Here is a 19,113-nt window from a genome sequence, read left to right as displayed (position 1 = left end):
AACTTAGCTGGGCATGGAGGTGCATGTCTATAATCCCAGCTACTCGGGAGGCTGAGGCAAGAGAATCTCTTAAACCTGGGAGGCGGAGGCTGCAGTGAGCCAAGATCGTGCCACAGCATTCCAGCCTGGGCGAGAGGGCAAGACTCCATCTCAAAAAAAAAAAAAAAAGGTTTTACTAAGATGGTATTTGAACAAAGATGTGAAAAAGGAAAGGGAGCTAGGCAACAAAGCCATCTTAGGAGGAGCATTTATATGTAAGAAATAGCCAGTGCAAAGGCCCTAAGAAGACACATGACTGGTGTGTTCCAGAAACAACTGGGGGAGGCCAGGCATGGTGGCTCACACCTGAAATCCCAGAACTTTGGGAGGCCAAGGTGGGTGGATCACTTGAGCCCAGGAGTTAGAGAGCAGCCTGGGCAACAAGGAGAAATCCCGTCTCTACAAAAAATACAAAAATTAGCCAGGCATGGTGGCATGCACCTGTAGCTCCAGCTACTCGGGAGGCTGAGGTGGGAGGACTGCTTGAACCCAGTGAGCCATGATCACGCCACTGCACTCCAGCCTGAGTGAGAGAGCGAGACCCTGACTCAAAAAGAAATAAAGGGGCTGGTGGGGCTGGAGTGAAACAACAGGAAGAGGACTAGGGGATGAGGTACTAGAGGCACTGGCAGGTCCTATACAGGACCTCAGAGACCTTTAAAGGACCTTTTGCTTTTGCTGAGTGAAAGGGAGAGCCTCTGGAAAATGTTTCATTAGAGTCATTTTGATGCTATGTGTAGGAAAGAATAGAGGGAGGCAGGGTGGAAGCAGGGAGATCAAGTAGGAAGATAGGACAATAACACAGATGAGAGAGAACACACCACGCCAAGGTGGTAGCAGTGAAGGTGAGGAGAAGTGTGGATGAATTCTGCATGTGGTTTGCAGGTAGAGTCAAAATAATTTCCTGACAGAAGAGAAGACTCAAAAGCTTTGGATCTGAACAAACTCGAAGGATAAAGTTGATGTCAACCAAGATGGAGAAGAATGTAAATGGATCGGCTGGGTGCGATGGCTCACGCCTGTAATCCCAGCACTTTGGGAGGCCAAGGTGGGCGGATCACGAGGTCAGGAGATCGAGACCAGCCTGGCCAACATGGTGAAACCCTGTCTCTACTAAAAACACAAAAAATTAGCTGGGTGTGGTGGCAGGCGCCTGTAGTCCCAGCTACTTGGGAGGCTAAGGCAGGAGAATTGCTTAAACCCGGGAGGCGGAGGTTGTAGTGAGCCTAGATCGCACCACTGCACTCCAGCCCAGGCAACAGAACGAGAGTGTCTCAAAACAAAACAAAAACAAAACAAAAACAACAAAACAAAACAAAAACAACAAAACAAAAACAACAAAACAAAACAAAAGTAAATGGATCAGGCTTACAGGATGATCAGGACTTTAGTTTTTTTTGTTGTTTGCTTTTGAGACTGGCCAACATGGCGAAACCCCATCTCCATCAAAAATACACACATTAGCTGGGTGTGGTGGCAGCTGCCTGTGGTCCCAGCTACTCAATAGACTGAGGCAGGAGAATCATTTGAACCTGGGAGGCAGAGGTTGCAGTGAGCCAAGATTACACCACTGCACCCCAGCCTGCTGGGCGACAGAGTAAGACTCTGTCTCAAAAAAAAAAAAAAAAAAAACAATGTCTATTTGAAACCCAGGTGGAGATATCATGTAGGATATAGCAGTTTGGAAATCAGGAAGGAGGTCTAAGCTGGAGATTTAAATGTTATTTAAAGTAGTGAAGTAGATGAATTCATTAAGGAAATAAGAAAGAGAGAAGACAACCATAGACTGAACCCTGGGGGATATCCACATTAAAAGGTCAGAGTGAGGCCGGGCGTGGTGGCTCATGCCTATAATCTCAGCACTCTGGGAGGCCAAGGCAGGCAGATTACCTGAGGTCGGGAGTTCCAGACCAGTCTGACTAACATGGAGAAACCCTGTCTTTTTTTTTTTTTTGAGATGGAGTCTCGCTCTGTCCCCCAGGCTGGAGTGCAGCGGTGTGATCTCGGTTCACTGCAACTTCTGCCTCCTGGGTTCACACCATTCTCCTGCCTCAGCCTCCTGAGTAGTTGGGATTATAGGCGCCCGCCACCACGCCCGGCTAATTTTTGTATTTTTAGTAGAGACGGGGTTTCACCGTGTTAGCCAGGATGGAGAAACCCTGTCTTTACTAAAAATACAAAAAATTAGCCGGGCATGGTGGCACATGCCTGTAATCTCAGCTACTTGGGAGGCTGAGGCAGGATAATCGCTTGAACCCGAGATTGCGCCATTGCACTCCAGCCCGGGCAACAAGAGCGAAACTCCGTCTCAAAAAAAAAAAAAAGAGGTGAGCGAGTGAGCAAGAATCAGTCAAAGGTCAAGAAGGAATAGCCAGTGAGACTGGAGGAAAACAAGACAGCATGGAGAACTGGAAGTGAAGTGAAGAAGCTGTCTCAAGGGCAGGGAACAATTTACCATTGTGAAATACTGATGATGGGTCAATTCAGGTGGCTTAAGAATTGACTACTGGATATAGCAATGGGAAGATCATTTGGTGACCATTAAGTATTGAGGTTCATGGATATGAATTTAAACCAACCAAAACTTCAGGTTCCTGAGCTAGGAGCTATTTTGAGCTTATTCCTGGAGCTATAAAAGGAAATCATACCTGTTGAAGTGGAAATGCGACCTTTGCCCTCCCTCTCCATCTCAATCACCCGAAGGCCTCTTTCGACATAGCTCTGGAAGAACTGTGAGGAATTTTTCAGAAATGGTTCAATGTCAGCATCTGAGTATTTCTTCTTATATTCATATAACTCTGCTAGCCCCTGGTGAACAGGAAGAGGGAAGAGGGGGAGATGAGTGTCAGTGTCCCTTTACCATAAAGCAGACCCCTATTCAGATTAACCCTTTCACTCTCACCTCTTTAGTGTTTTCTTTAGAGCCAATCTTCTTAAAAATCTCAGCTAAGAAATCATTCACTTTGGCCTTTGATGATTTTTCATCCTGAAAAGTTGAAAGACATAAGGAAGAATTGGTTAGACTTGAGTTATTAATTAGGAACTGATGGTTGGATATGAACAGAAAATATCTCAAAATCTGGGCCTTATTGGTATGTTCCTAAAGATAACAGATGCACCAATGATGCAGGTCTTACAGCAGAAGCAGTAACATTCTGGGTTACTGAGTGCCTCCAGTCTCAGATTTCCACCTCAACTTGATGGAGAAGGAACTGACACATTCTTTCAGGTTGAGTAGAGCTAGCTATTTATCTGGTGACCAATGCCTTAGGCATCTTTCTTGGGGACCAAAAAACACATGGTTATATTTAGTTTAGATTTTAAAATTTCAAGGTGGAAATGGTTACTGCACCACAGCAGGAGACTGACTGGACCAGTCTGTGAGCCTTCACCTTGGACCTTCGGAAAAGGTATCCTGGTGACCTACACCTTAGATAAGATCACTTCCGGTATAGCCTCATTTCCCTCAATCTTTCAAGTCAGGCCACTCACTATTCGAGATGCTCCCTTTTCTGTTTCCTTATCAGACTTGCTCCCAGTCTGGTCCATACTGTGCTTCATCATCCGGCAGAGATGGGCCTCCAGCTCAGACTCGTTTTTGTTGTCGATCATCGTTAGGTGGTCCAGGATCTGAGGGAGACACATGCACAACTGATAGCATTGCCATTTCTATGATTTTCTCTCAAGCTCCCTCAGAGACCAGTTGCGATTCTTACTCACCTTGGGCCCTTTTAATTTGCATAAGGTGTGTAGCAGGGTCTTTAGGGTCCTTATGGGAAATTCACTTTTGCATTGCTTCAGTTTCTCTTTGGGGAAGACCTTCATGAAAATGTGGATATCTAGAAGAATTCTGTCTAGGTTAATGCTATTGATGGTATCAGGCAATAGTCGAACCATTCTCCAGAGACACTATTGAAAAAAGAATGAAAGAGTTAGAAGGAGTGACTGAAGAATGAGGATAATTTGTCACCATTCATATTCCCTAAGCTCTGGGCTCACTTCTAAAAGATGGCCAGGGCTATAAATGTGGCACATCATATCTTTCAAGTTCAGCTGCTAAAACATGAAAATTTTAAATCACTTCTTTTTTTTTTTTTTTTTTTTTTTTTTTTTTTTTTTTTGAGACGGAGTCTGGCTCTGTGGCCAGGCTGGAGTGCAGTGGCCGGATCTCAGCTCACTGCAAGCTCCGCCTCCCGGGTTTACGCCATTCTCCTGCCTCAGCCTCCCGAGTAGCTGGGACTACAGGCGCCCGCCACCTCGCCCGGCTAGTTTTTTTGTATTTTTAGTAGAGACGGGGTTTCACCATGTTAGCCAGGATGGTCTTGATCTCCTGACCTTGTGATCCGCCCGTCTCGGCCTCCCAAAGTGCTGGGATTACAGGCTTAAGCCACCGCGCCCGGCCTTAAATCACTTCTATCATGACACCAGCTGAAGTGTGTCCAGTCATTCATATCTAATCACCCATCTCCACTCCTTCCCACTCCCCAGAGCTAGGGGCCATCATTTAACCTGGTGGAAATTCTCTCTTGGGTTTCCTTGGTTCCTGAGAGTAAAGTAGTTCATGTTGCTTAACCAAATCTAATGCAAGGGGACAAAATATCTGATACTAATTCAGTGTAATAACAGTATTACAATGTTATAAATATGTTCATTTGGTCTCTTTCACAAAAGAGGCCAAATATCATAGGGCTATACATATCTTTTTCCCCAAAATAAATGAAATCTGTTTCAAATTTCTTTCCTTTTGATCCTCAGAGAATTAGTAAAATATTTACAAAATACCTCCTCCCTTTCACTGTTTGAGGCCACGAACTGTTTAGGCCTGAACTTAGAATATAAATTGTAGGAAGGGAAAAACTGAAGACCAATTCATATATATATGTGTGTGTGTGTATGTATGTGTATGCATAATTTATACATATATAATACATATACATATATATATAAAATACACACATATATATATAAAAACCATAAACATATATATATTTTAGAGATTAGGTCTCACTGTTGCCAAGGCTGGAGTGTAGTGGTATGATCAAGCTCACTCCTGGGTTCAAGTAATCTCCTCACCTCAGCCTCCTGAGTAGCTGTTACTATAGGTGCATGCCACTGCACCTGGCTAAATTTTTAAAAAATTATTTTATTAATATTTTTATTATGAAAAATATATTTTCAGGTATGACTTGGTTGATATGAGCCTATGGCTTTCTTAGCTCCAATTCCTCTTTCCCCATACTTTTAACAAAGTGATTGCATCTTTGAAAGAAAAGAGATCAAATCATTTCAACTTCACCTTCATAACAAGCTCTGAGAATTTGGGAGAACTGGCTGTTGCTAGCAGGCTGTCTTGGAGCAAAACAAGTAGGGCACTGGAAGAAAAATCCAACACAACAGCATTAAGTTTCAAACCTGCATTCCAATTAAAATCAGTAGTTGAAAGGTCAAGTGAGATCACTCTATTCATCTAATAAATTGAGAGGTCATGGATCAGGAATTGTCTTGGACTACCTGACGTTCAGTTAAGAAAATAAACATCGTTTAAGCCTTTTAAGTCACCACTTGGTAAGTGTAAGGTTTGTGACTCTATTTTTCATTGTCATTGGTAGCTGAGAAAGAATAAAAGGTACCTGAAATGTACAAGAAAAATGTAACCGACAAACTTTACAGTCCTATTCTAGAAAATGCATGATATTGGCTGGCTAAGTATTTACTAGTTTTAGCTATGGTCTCAGGCTAAAATACCTTTGGTCCACGATGAAGAGTAATAAATCAACTTCCTAGGCACGCTTAAAGTTATAACTACTGATGTAGTTATATCAGTTATAACTACTGATGTAGTTATATCAGTTATAACTACTGATGTAGTTATATCAGTTATAACTACTGATGTAGTTATATCAGTTATAACTACTGATGTAGTTATATCAGTTATAACTACTGATGTAGTTATATCAGTTATAACTACTGATGTAGTTATATCAGTTATAACTACTGATGTAGTTATATCAGTTATAACTACTGATGTAGTTATATCAGTTATAACTACTGATGTAGTTATATCAGTTATAACTACTGATGTAGTTATATCAGTTATAACTACTGATGTAGTTATATCAGTTATAACTTTAAGCGTGGCTAGGAAGTTGATTTATGATTGTTAGCTTGCCTAGGAAGTTGACTATGATGGTTTCTAAGCGTAGACAAAAGAGAGGATGCCCCAGGCTCTACTGACTGAGAGTACAGATATACCTCAGGATGTTGGTCTGGTCCGACTTCTCTAGAACCTTCACCACCAAGAGGTTCACAGAGCGGATGACCTGTTGTCCTTCCTCAAGATCTTCAATCCGAGAATCCAGCATTAAGGTGATAAGGCCATGCATTAGGTCTTTTAGTACTCCAGTGGATGCCTCCCGGGCAAGGCTCTCTATCTGAAACAGCTATCCAGACATACTTGTGTCAGGGAGGTGTAAAACTCTAATATAGAGAGTGAAGAATAGAAATGTGGGTGGCATATTATGGTAAACATTCAATTATGTTGTGTTTTTTTTGAGATGGAGTCTCCTCTGTTGCCCAGGCTGGAGTGCAGTGGCGTGATTTTGGCTCACTGGAAGCTCCGCCTCCCTGGTTCATGCCATTCTCCTGCCTCAGCCTCCCGAGTAGCTGGGACTACAGGCGCCCGCCACCATGCCCAGCTAATTTTTTGTATTTTTTTTTTTAGTAGAGACGGGGTTTCACCGTGTTAGCCAGGATGGTCTTGATCTCCTGACCTCGTGATCCACCTGCCTCAGCCTCCCAAAGTGCTGGGATTACAGGCGCGAGCCACTGCGCCCGGCTATGTTGTGGTTTTTAAAATTTAGAATATTAACGAAAAAACAAAATCACCACACTCCCCCAAGCCTCTAGTAATAGGCAAAATTAATCAGTGTGCTTCTTTCTAATTGTAAAAGTTTGTTTTTGTTTTTTTTTCTGAGACGGAGTCTCGCTCTGTCACCCAGACTGGAGTGCAGTGTGGCATGATCTCGGCTCACTGCAAGCTCTGCCTCCTGGGTTCAAGCAATTCTCTGCCTCAACCTCCCGAGTAGCTGGGACTACAGGCGCCCGCCACCAGGCCTGGCTAATTTTTTGTATTTTTAGTAGAGATGGGGTTTCACTATCTTGGCCAGCTGGTCCTGAACTCCTGACCTCGTGATCCACCTGCCTCAGCCTCCCAACGTGCTGAGATTACAGGCGTGAGCCACTGCTCCCAGCCAAAGTATTTGGTTTTACATGTGAAATTATTTATTGTTATGCCAAATTTGTAATTTCTGGCTAGTTGGCATCATTAAGTCCACCCTTTTAGCCCCAATTTAAGAAAGCATATTGAAATCCGAGTGAGAATGTCTTTATTATCCTTATAATCTGCTCTAAAGGTAAAACATTGACAAATTTTTTTCCCTTTTATTTTTAGCTAACATGTAATAACTGTACAAATTTATGGAATACAGAGTGATATTTCAATACATGTATACAATGTCTACTGATCAAACCAGGCTAATTAGCATTTTTAATGTAACCATACTTATCTGTGGAAAGGCAGCTATGGCCTACCATGCCTGATGAAGAAACTGACAGGAAGAAGCTAGGTAGTCTGTAAGCATTTTACTTTATATCCTAACAGTAAGGTGGGATGGAGTGTAGCCAAACATTCAATGGAGGCCATCAGTAACTTGCTATACAATGCATGTAAAATTCTACCAAGTGACACAGGACTCACTGCAACATCTGCATGGACTCTGGCTTTTCAACCTATGTAGGCTGAGAGGTTGATGGGAAGCTGAAATCCTGCAGAGGTGCTCTTACCGAAATCATGTTGCCAATGATACAGCTATACAACTTGATGATCTCATCCTTCTCCAATTTCTCATCTGCCATGTGTGTGTTGTAGATGAGTCTTAGCTGCATAAACGTGGCTATCAGAAACTGATCAATATGGCCGGACATGGCTTCAGCTTTGTCTTCCTGTCTCAGGACTTCATCAATCTGATAACAAAAATTTCAAGATATATTTTTCAAGCTTTATATTCTAAAGTAGCAGGAAGACACTATATGAAACTTCTCTGTAAGAATATTTAATAGCAAAGTACTTCCAGAGTCTTACCTTAAAAAAAAAAGCCCATTTACTTTATTTACTTATTTTATTCATTTATTATTTTGCTCTTTCGCCCAGGTTGGAGTGCAGTGGCACAATCTTGGCTTACTGCAACCTTCACCTTCCAGTTTCAAGTGATTCTCCTGCCTCAGCCTCCTAAGTAGCTAGGATTACAGGCGCCTGCCACCATGCCCATCTAATTTTTGTATTTTAAGTAGAGACAGGGTTTCACCATGTTGGCCAGGCTGGTCTCAAACTCCTGACCTTGTGATCCACTCACCTCGGCTTCCCAAAGTGCTGGGATTACAGGTGTGAGCCACCGCGCCTGGCCCCATTTATATATAAATAACTAGTCCTTAGGGATTCAGTCATTCAACAAATATTTACTGAGCAAGATATTAGATAAATTAGTCACAGGTTCGATTCTAAGAGGCTCATTGTCTAATTCAGGGAATAATAATCCTTATGTTTGGCTGGGCGCAGTGGCTCACGTCTGTAATCCTGGCACTTTGGGAGGCCAAGGTGAGCGAGTCACTTGAGGTCAGGAGTTGGAGACCAGCCTGGCCAATGTGGTGAAACCCCATCTCTACCAAAAATAGAAATATTAGCCTGGCGTGGTGGCAGGCACCTGTAATCCCAGCTACTCGGGAGGCTGAGGCAGGAGAACTGCTTGAGCCCAGGAGGCGGAGGTTGCAGTGAACCAAGATCACGACACTGAACTCCAGCCTGGGTGACAGAGCGAGACTCCATCTCAAAAACAAAACAAAACAAAAATCCTTATGTTTAAATGTTCAATTTATTAAAAAGAGTGCTTTTTAGACTCTTTAGACAGGGCTGATATTACGATCTCCATTTACCAGATGAGAAGTGAGGCTCAGAAAGATCAGACTACTGGTCCAAACTCAAAAACTCAGCTTTCTCACATATTGGTCCAGTGTTCTGTTTCAGTGCACTGGCTGTCACTAATGGTAATAAGGCATTGTTTATATCCAATCTATTAGCAAGTTCTGTGGATTCTACTTCCAAAAGAAACCCTGAAACCATGACTTCCTTCCTCTTCACCATTATCATCCTAGTGGCACATAGTACCTTTCATATAAATTTTGGCCACAACGGCCGGGTGCGGTGGCTCAAGCCTGTAATCCCAGCACTTTGGGAGGCCGAGACAGGCGGATCACGAGGTCAGGAGATCGAGACCATCCTGGCTGACACGGTGAAACCCCGTCTCTACTAAAAAATACAAAAAAATTGCCGGGCGAGGTGGCGGGCGCCTGTAGTCCCAGCTACTCGGGAGGCTGAGGCAGGAGAATGGCATGAACCCGGGAGGCGGAGCTTGCAGTGAGCTGAGATCCGGCCACTGCACCCCAGCCTGGGCGGCAGAGCGAGACTCCGTCTCAAAAAAAAAAAAAAAATTTGGCCACAACTTCCTAAAAGAATTGCTGGAATTCACTCTTGCCTTGCATATAATTTTATCTCTAGAGTGGCCACAGTAATTTCTTCCACAATTAATACAAACAAAAAATCTGCAAAGGTGAAAAAAAAGTACATTACAGAAACGTTGAAAGGGTAGTAAAGGAACTCTTTTATCCTGAATCATTTAAAAGTTGTCAATCTGATGTTCCATGACCCTGATACTTTAGGGTATTAACAACAGGGACATTCTCCTTCAAAAGTACAATAAAACCATCAACATCAAGAAATTAACATTGATGTCACTACAATCTAATCCTCAGACCCCAGTCCATTTTCTCCAATAACCTCAATTATGTCCTTTAAAGCAAAAGACCAGTCTAGAATCACGCACTGCATTTACCTGAGAGACTGTCATGTCTCCCAGTCTCTTTATAGTGTAGGACAGTTCTTCAGTGTTTCCTTGACTTTCTGGACCTTGAATCTTTTTCTTTTTTTCTCTTTTTTGGAGATGAAGTTTTGTTCTTGTTGCCCAGGCTGGAGTGCAATGGCGCAATCTTGGCTCACAGCAACCTCCACCTCCCGGGTTTCAAGATATCCTCCTGCCTCAGCCTCCCGAGTAGCTGAGATTACAGGTGTGCACCACCATGCCCGGCTATTGTTTTTTGTATTTTTAGTAGAGACAGGGTTTCTCCATGTTGATCAGGCTGGTCTCGAACCCCCGACCTCAGGTGATCTGCCCACCTTGGCCTCCCAAAGTGCTGGGATTACAGGCGTGAGTCACTGCACCCAGCTTTGACCTTGAATCTTTATAAAATGTCCTTAATTTGTACATGTTTCCCATGATTCAGGTTATGCAACATCAGAAATATCAGCAAAGTGATGTGGAACTCTCACTGGATCCCATCAATGTAGCACATAATTTTCTTTTATCACCCTGACGCAGTGGCTCACGCCTATAATCTCAGCACTTTGGGAGGCCAAGGCAGGTGGATCACCTGAGGTGAGGAGTTTAAGACCAGTCTGGTCAACATGATGAAACCCTGTCTTTACTAAAAATACAAAAATTAGCTGGGCGTGGTGGTGGGTGCCTGTAATCCCAGCTGCTAGGGAAGCCGAGGCAGGAGAATTGCTTGAACCCAGGAGGCAGAGGCTTCAGTGAGCTAAAATTGCCCCACCGCACTCCAGACTGGGCAACAAGGCGAGACTCCATCTCAAAAAAAAGAAAAAAAAAAATTACAAAAAAAATCTTTTTGTCACATTGTTGTTGATTCACTTTGGGTTGTTTTATTTTTTAAATTTTATTAATTTATTTTTTGGGGATGGAGTCTCGCTCTGTCACCTAGGCTGGGGTATAGTGGCACGATTTCGGCTCACTGCAACCTCCGCCTCCCGGGTTAAAGTGATTCTCCTGCCTCAGCCTCCCAAGCAGCTGGGACTACAGGCGTGTGCTACCACGCCCAGCTAATTTTTGTATTTTCGGTAGCGACGAGATTTCACCATACTGGCCAGGCTGGTCTCGAACTCCTGACCTCATGATCCACCCACCTTGGCCTCCCAAAGCACTGGGATTATAGGTGTGAGCCACTGTACCTGGCCTTTTTTTTTTTTTTTTTTTTGAGACATGGTCTCACTCTGTCACCCAGGCTGGAGTACAGTGGTGCAATCACAGCTCACTGCAGCCTCAACCTCCCAGGCTCAAGCAATTTTCCCACCTCAGCCACCTGAGCAGCTGGGACTCCAGGCAGGAGCCACCATACCCACCCGTGACTTCTGTTTTAAAAAATTTCTAATAGTTTCCCATCATAATTGAAATAAAATCCAAACAACTCACCCTGGTGCTTTTAAAGCCCTACATGATATGATCACTGTCTGCCTCTCAAATCTCATTCTGTATCATTCTCCCCCTTTAACACTATGCTCCAGGCACATGAACCTTATTTCCTTGAACTTCAAGCTCATTTCTCCTCTAAGACCTCTGAATACGAGCTCTTTCCTCTCCTTGGAATACTCTTAGCCACAAGGATATCAGAGTTTTCCTGATCACCCAGTCTAAGTATCTACTCAGTTCCTCTCTGTCATTACTCCATGTAAGTTATATTTACACAGTTGTTACAACTGTGTGATATTTTCTTGTTTACTTGTCTCTGTCCACTAAAATCTAAATAAGTTCCATGAGAGTTGGTCCTTACTTGTTAGCTGCTGTTTTATCTCTAGCCTCTGGTGAATCAATGCAATTATAAAAAAATGCAAGGCTTAGCCAGGTGCAGTGATGCAAGCCTGTTGTCCCAGCTACTCAGGAAGCTGAGACAGGAGGATTACTTGAGCCCAGGAGTTTGGAGCTGCAGTGTGCTATGACAGTGCCTGTGAATAGCCACTGCACTCCAGCCCAGACAACATAGTGAGACCAAAAGAAAAAAAAAGAGTAAGGCTCTATTAGAGCCACATCCTCTGAGGCACATGATGACTGAGTGGCACCTGTGCATTTCTCTCCTCGGGAAAGAAACACTGCCTGAATCCCCTAATGCTATGACTCTGCGAATGTGCAATTCATCACATTTATAGCCTCTATGTCCACCAATGGAATCCCTGTCATGGAAGCACACCCATTACCTGTGTCAGAGCTTGGATACTTGTGTTGATGTCACCACTGGCTACTTGGGAGATAATGAAATTGATTGTGGATGCTGTATTACTATGCATATCATCGAAGTGTGGAGAAACAGCCCGGATCCTAGATAGCAGAGCAAAGAGAAAACTTCAATCTCTATTACAAGACATCCCAGTCAGCTGGAGTTATACAATTCTCCACTAGGTCCAGGTCTTAGTTAACAACTGCTATCATTCAGAAAGAAATCAGTTCTAAAAAGTTTTAACTGCACATTACCACAAAGGGCACATTTCACGTATGCCGTCTGATCATCATGAACTGCTCATATTTAAATGAAAGAGTTTAACTCACTTGGGTTCAGGAATAAGGACTGGCTCAAAAATGTCATCCAGTTTGTGCTGAACAAGTTCTGGCATTTCACATCGGACTGTACCATTGTCATTCTCAATCTCATCTAGATCCAGCTGGAATTCTCGGCGGACCATCTGGGCTGCCTCAGGATGCCCACTCATGCTTCGGGCTTGGCTAAGGGAAGCAAAAGGAGGCTCCTGAACTAAGAGAGACTTCTTAACCAAAGGGCAAGAGTAGCACTGTCAGTTGCCCCAAAGCTTCAGGACAGATGTTCAACTTCTGGTTTCAGCCCCCCTGAATGATTTAAGTCCCTGAGTCTAAGCAAGTGCCTTTAATAGGCAACAACATTGGTTCATGAATATCCTAAGAGGGCAGATAACTTTAACTTGTACTTACATTACCTGCCAAGTTATAAGTATTTGTTCTAGTTCACTAAAGCCCATAAACCTTGTACTTCTATTCCTGATGGGGCAGAAAACAATCAAAGATATTTATATTGACTCAAAGTTCACTACTTATGGGCAAATATATAAGAAAAATCTAGACTGGCTGGTTCTTTTCCACCAAATTAACCAGTGCTTTAATTTTGCTAATCATAAGTACCATTCCATGCAGTGTTCAGCACATTTTATACTTTGTGAGACCACTAGTCACCCCTTTTTAGAATATTCACTCTTGACAGGTCAGGGCCAGCTTTACATCCAAGAAATAGGGATTCAAAGTTTCCAAATTCAAGTTGGTTAAAATTATACTCATGACACAACCCAAAATAGAGCTGTCTTGCTTAGGAGGCAGTATTTTGAGTCCCTAAGCCAATTTTGGGTTGCATGTATTTTATTTAGCCTTATCTCAAGAATAGGAAATTAAGCACAACCAAGTATAACACAAAGAAGAAAGTGAATCAATATTTTAGCCACATGACATTGAACTTTTGTGGAAGACTTGATTCATGGGGTACTTATGGACACCCTCTACCCTGATTATAAACTCTAAGCTAGTCACCCTCCAGAGGGGATGAATCCAAGTCAGAAGTTAGAAAGATATAAGAGCCCTGCTAATGAGAAATTAGCAGGCAGTACTTACATCCTATAAGTGCGATACATAATTCTGTCCACGGAAAAGCAGTGAAAGAAGGCACAAGACCATTTAGAAGTGGTTTTGAGACAAAGACAAAGACAATGAAGACTGAAGGATCAGACATTTGGTTACAATACATTTACCCAGACACTCTGTCATGCATGATAATGGCTACAAGAACTCAAGATTATGTTACAGGACAGGCTGTGAGCACACAAGGCAAAGGCCATAGAGATGCTCTTAGACAAGTATCTCTATCTACATACTTGAGTTTGGAAGACATGTCCTCAGCTGGTCCCTTGCGTAACATGTTGGCATTGGAGCTTATGTTCTGTGCACGCTGAGGTTTCTCTTCCACTTGTTTTATTGGTGCAGTGGAGGGTCTCTTTGCTGACCGCTTAATCCTCTCCTCGAGCATGCTCATATCCTTTTCAGAAAGCTGTAAAAAGAGGCCAAATTTAGAAACTTAACTGAATAACTCAATAATATCTATTTTCATATCAAAACAAATAGAACCTTCTATGTTAGGACATGTTTACTTTCAAAGCACCACACTTCAAAATGAACTACTGTTAATACCTGCCTAGCTGCTAACAGGAAGAGGAGATATGAAAGAAGGAGAGGGGCTGGGCGCAGTGGCTCATGCCTGTAATCCCAGCACTTTGGGAGGCCAAAGCAGGAGGATCACTTGAGCCCAGGAGTTTGACACCAGCTTGGGCAACATGGTGAAACCCCATCTCTATAAAAAGTATAAAAATTAGGTGGGCATGGTGGCACACGCCTATAGTCCTAGCTACTCAGGAGGTTGAAGTCAGAAGATCACTTGAGCCTGGGAGGTCGAGGCTGCAGTGAACACACCACTGCACTCCAGCCTAGGTGACAAAGCAAGACCCTGTCTCAAAAAAAAAAAAAAAAAAAAAAAAAGGAAAGGATAAAAAAGAAAGCCAATTAGTAACTACAAATAAAAAGGTCAAAAATTAAATGAAGCTTCCCCATTTTTTGTTTTGTCACCACTATCTAGCTGTGTGACTATGGGCAAGAAACTTCATTTTTGGTCATCTATAAAATTCCCAACTGCTTTATATTCTTCACTGAGTAGTAGTGAGAATTAAATCAGAAAATATAAATGAACATATTTAAGCCCAGTGTAAATATATGGTGACACTATGAGGTAACTGAAGACAGAGGTCCAGACTCGCTCAAACGAAGTAAGAGGTCAGAGGCAGAACCTAATGTGAGTGGAAAACTGGCTCATGGCTGTAGCTCAAGACGTGATCTGACAGATACTAGTATCCACACTATACACAAGTAAGCACTTGAGACGGAGTCTTGCTCTGTCCCCCAGGCTGGAGTGCAGTGGCCGGATCTCAGCTGGCAAGCTCCGCCTCCCGGGTTCAGGCCATTCTTCTGCCTCAGCCTCCCGAGTAGCTGGGACTAGCTCAAGACGTGATCTGACAGATACTAGTATCCACACTATACACAAGTAAGCACTTTTTAACCAAAAACTCGATGCAGTAAAAATTACAGAGCAGACTGCCAGGAGGAATTTAAACCCGGGACTAGCTCAGATTTCTTGATTCAAAAATAGCACTCATTTCTAAAGCAAATTTACTATGAATAGAATGCTCAGAAAAGAAAACTTGATTTCCATTAAAACAGCCTAATCAGAGACACCTCAAGGGTCTATTCAGATTCTAGGACACATTGATAGGTTGAGTTGACTAAAAAGTAGTAAAAACTTAGCTACAGTTGAGAGGACAGGAAACCTAGCACCTAGGAGATCTTGTAATTCTTTTCACAACATGCTGACAGTGTTCAGAGAAGTCACTCACATTTCCAATCAGTTTGAACACCTGATCCCCATGTACATTGTACACCGTTACAATGGTGTTGAGTGCAGCATTGCGTACAGCATTGTCACGGTCTCCTATGTGAACAGCTATTTCCTTTAAGGCTTTTCCTGGGGTTGGCTGGCAAACATTCATGCCATAGGACTCAACCAGACATCCCAGCTCTTCCAGGCACTCTGATGGGGGAGAAAGGCTAGATTAATGAAACAACACATATTTGGGATAGAGACTTATCCTTACTAGAGAAATTTCCCTTGGCATATATGAAGGACTTAAATCTGACTCTGGCTCTGCCTAGGATTTTTTGTTTACTGCCTTTTATCAGTTAAAAAATGGTATTTCAGCAAGTGCTCCTGAAAGGAAGAGATGCCTGTGAATCAGATGGCCCCTGTGCACTTGATTTTGTCACCAGGGTGATACTGAGTGGTGCCTGTATCACCTGATACCATGGCTCCACCAGTGTGCAACTCATCACTCTCACAGTCTAAATCAGGAGGTTGGAATCAACTACATAGGCATTGGAGAAATTTATTTGTTCATCTATAAACTATTTCTTCTATAGGCTACTGCCGCAGAGATTCACATCTCAGTTTAAACTATTTGCTTCACCTGCTCTCTGCTTAGAGTTTTTGGATTTGGTTCCTTCCATGATAAAGGGAAACATCTTGCTAGCTGGGTAGACAAGGCACATCCGGTTCAGGATGGCACGAACATCTTTACGAATGACATCCTTTGGTTCTCCAACCTAGTCAACAAGGAAAATAATGATTAAGTGAGGCATTTCCTAAGTAGTAATGATTCTCCCATGCATTACTATGTTTTGAAAGAATAGGGAAATAGGGATGAGTAGGGAAGGTACCATGATATAATCAGTAAAAAAGGGAGAGGAAATAAAAGTATAGAAACTGAGGTCAGCTGGGAACTCAAGCAGTCTCCCAGAGAGAGAACACCACATTACCTTGACAACAAGATAGGGGATGAAGGAAGATGCTTCACTCTCAGTAAGATGATATTCTTCCTCACTTAGCAAGGTGAAGAGCAATTTTAAATATTCTAGTGCTTTCATCAGGACACTTGTATTGGTGTCAAAAAACCTCAGGGTAAGCCACTTTAAGATAAGATCCAGGCAACCAATAACACCTTCTTTTTCACTCTCCAAGTGCTTAAAATAAAAGAAAACAAAACTCCCACAAATAAGAATATACAAAATCTCAATTCTACTAGGCAAGTGTCTCTTAAATTTTATTGGAGCCCAAAAATAAAATGACAGATTTTTAAGCCTTCAATTAAGACCTAAAAAATATACACACGCATTCATTTATTCTACCAAATAATAAAACAGCTCTAAAAAATAGAGAACATAGTATATTCTACTTCCTTTTCAAGTCATGCAAACTTCAGATTATTTCATAGGGCTCAGTATTTTTACATGTCTGAGATACATGTATATTTATCTATTGCAGACTTACATCAACCATAACAGCCAGGGCTTTGTTATGATGCTGAAAGTCTGAGTGAAACATCTCATCTTGTAACCATTTAGCCACACAGCTAGACATTTGAGTCTTCAGTTGCTCAATGTATTCATCCCGTGGGGTAGTAAAATTCCACTTTAGCACCTGGAAAAAACAAACAGTGAAAAGTGGCTACAGGGTGTTCAACTGAAATGAGGTAGAGAGCCTTATATAATGCAGCTGCAGGAACAATTTAATAAAATTATTTCAAAATTCAACAATATTCATTTGTAATTAAATATGAATGCAGATGTCAAGGTGTCATACTTCTTGAAGCTTAACAGCTCTGAAAATCTTATAGGAATACACATTTTTGGAATTCTTTGTTTTTGAGACAGAGTCTCACCTGTTGCCCGGGCATGGCAGAGTGCAGTGGCACGATCATAGATCACTGTAGCATTAACCTCCCAGGCTCAAGTGATTCTTCTGCCTCAGCCCTCCAAGTAGCTGGGACTACAGGCATGCACCACTATGCCCAGCTAATTAAAAAAATTTTTTTGTAGAGACAAAGTCTCACTATGTTGTCCAGGCTGGTTCTGAATTCCTGGGCTCAGGCAATCTGCTTGCCTTAGCCTCCCAAATTGTTGGGACGACCGGCATGAGTCACTGTGCCTGGCCTTGCAATTCTTACTAAAGAAAAAAAAAAATCAATCCTACATATAACTATATAACATGGTGGACACTGCTGCCACATCTTTGATAGAGAGAAAATTTGAAATATCTATCAAAATTATGCATATCGTCATTCTAGGAGTTTAATATAGATACACTCACATATGTGTAACAAAGACCTACATTCAAAGATATTCACAGCAGCTCTGTTTGTAATAGTGAAAGACAAGAAACAACCTAAATGTCCAACATATTGGCATAAGGATAAAGAAAGGTATATACATATAATGCGCCAATACAGTGATACACACATATATACACAGATACGAATGATCTTTCAGATATTTCAAACATCATTAAAAGAAAACAGTGAGATACAGAACAAACAATATGGCATGTCTCCATCTGTATAAAAGGAGGGCTATATAAAAATATACATATGATAGTAGAGGTACAAAATATTTCTGGAGTAATACATTGAAAAAATGAGTACTAATATCCTCCCTGTGGAGGGATACTGGAACAGAGACATGCTTTTCATACCATACTTTGCACTTTCTGTACTGCAAATAATTTTTTAAAAAGATTATGCATTTTGAAAACAAATTTAAGTACCTAATGAAATCAAAGCAACATAAGATAAATGACTGAACTAGCCATTTATACAGTCACAAAATCTGCCTTGTAAGGTCTTGAAAAGAAAGATTAATGAAGAAGCTTATATTATCTAGTTAATTTAAAAAAAAATACATTCCATTCTTTGATTTTAAAAATGAAGATACCAAAAAAGCTACGAAATCATTTATTTCTATTTACAGGGAAAAATAGGCAATAACTCTATTCTATAGTTTATTTGTAGGAATTAATGCTCCCATAAACTAAAGAATAATATAATTTATAAGCAAAAGAAACACTTAATTCCTAGATATTTCACAATAACATGGATTTCAGACAGCAAAACTATTCCTGAATAACAATACAAGCAAAAATCTCCTGACGATTCTTAATCCTTCCTTACCTTCAATCCTTTTTCATCTTTCATCCTTTGCTCTTTTCCATTCGGAACAACAATAAAAATAGGCCCAGATTTGTCTTCATCCTCCTTTAAGCTGGTTTTGCTTGGCACCTTCTTCCCTTGTGCACTCTACAACCAAGGTTCAGGGAATACTGATTAGCTTGGCCACCTCTCCTTAAGAATATGATGCTGCTGCCCAGTAAAAGGGCACCATAGAAAACAGAGAAATCTTTCTACATGATATTTCACATGAAAAAAACATGCATCATAGAATCTTGTATATGTTTTTGAACAGGTTCTTTAGAAATTTTTCTGAGAATATTCTTAAGTCGGTTAGTTCTTGGACTAGCATGTTATGTAGTTGGAAAAGCTGCTATTACTGATCATTAGTCTAGGTCACAAACTTTTTGTTTACTGGATAATTTTTTTTTTTTCTTGAAATCTTCAACACTATAGCTTTCCCTATTAATGACATTCTTTTTTTTTTTGAGATGGAGTCTCAT

General features: G+C 41.6%; 1 protein-coding gene and 1 non-coding gene across 6 annotated transcripts in view; both read right to left on the bottom strand.

Moving 5' to 3' along the window:
* Positions 1-19,113, bottom strand: part of CKAP5 (cytoskeleton associated protein 5) — a 102,111-nt gene that overhangs the window by 4,250 nt on the left and 78,748 nt on the right. For 4 of the 5 annotated variants that reach the window (XM_050757518.1, XM_050757521.1, XM_050757520.1 and 1 more), the window contains exons 28-43: positions 18,614-18,739; positions 16,939-17,088; positions 16,428-16,631; positions 16,079-16,214; positions 15,452-15,645; positions 13,886-14,058; positions 13,626-13,649; positions 12,543-12,716; positions 12,194-12,314; positions 7,882-8,061; positions 6,292-6,479; positions 5,336-5,411; positions 3,760-3,948; positions 3,532-3,669; positions 2,942-3,025; positions 2,688-2,847 (exon numbers count right to left, since the gene is read on the bottom strand). In XM_050757518.1, coding sequence (XP_050613475.1) covers positions 2,688-2,847; positions 2,942-3,025; positions 3,532-3,669; positions 3,760-3,948; positions 5,336-5,411; positions 6,292-6,479; positions 7,882-8,061; positions 12,194-12,314; positions 12,543-12,716; positions 13,626-13,649; positions 13,886-14,058; positions 15,452-15,645; positions 16,079-16,214; positions 16,428-16,631; positions 16,939-17,088; positions 18,614-18,739 — 2,317 coding nt within the window. The remainder of the gene's footprint in view (positions 1-2,687; positions 2,848-2,941; positions 3,026-3,531; positions 3,670-3,759; positions 3,949-5,335; positions 5,412-6,291; positions 6,480-7,881; positions 8,062-12,193; positions 12,315-12,542; positions 12,717-13,625; positions 13,650-13,885; positions 14,059-15,451; positions 15,646-16,078; positions 16,215-16,427; positions 16,632-16,938; positions 17,089-18,613; positions 18,740-19,113) is intronic. The other variant, XM_050757522.1, reaches the window with a different exon arrangement.
* Positions 15,841-15,951, bottom strand: LOC126936722 (small nucleolar RNA SNORD67). The gene has a single exon (XR_007719541.1). It is a non-coding gene; the product is annotated as a small nucleolar RNA SNORD67 (small nucleolar RNA).

Source organism: Macaca thibetana, chromosome 14 (genome assembly GCF_024542745.1).
Source record: "Macaca thibetana thibetana isolate TM-01 chromosome 14, ASM2454274v1, whole genome shotgun sequence".
NCBI classification, from domain to species: domain Eukaryota; kingdom Metazoa; phylum Chordata; class Mammalia; order Primates; family Cercopithecidae; genus Macaca; species Macaca thibetana.
This window is presented reverse-complemented; position numbering and strand designations above follow the sequence as displayed.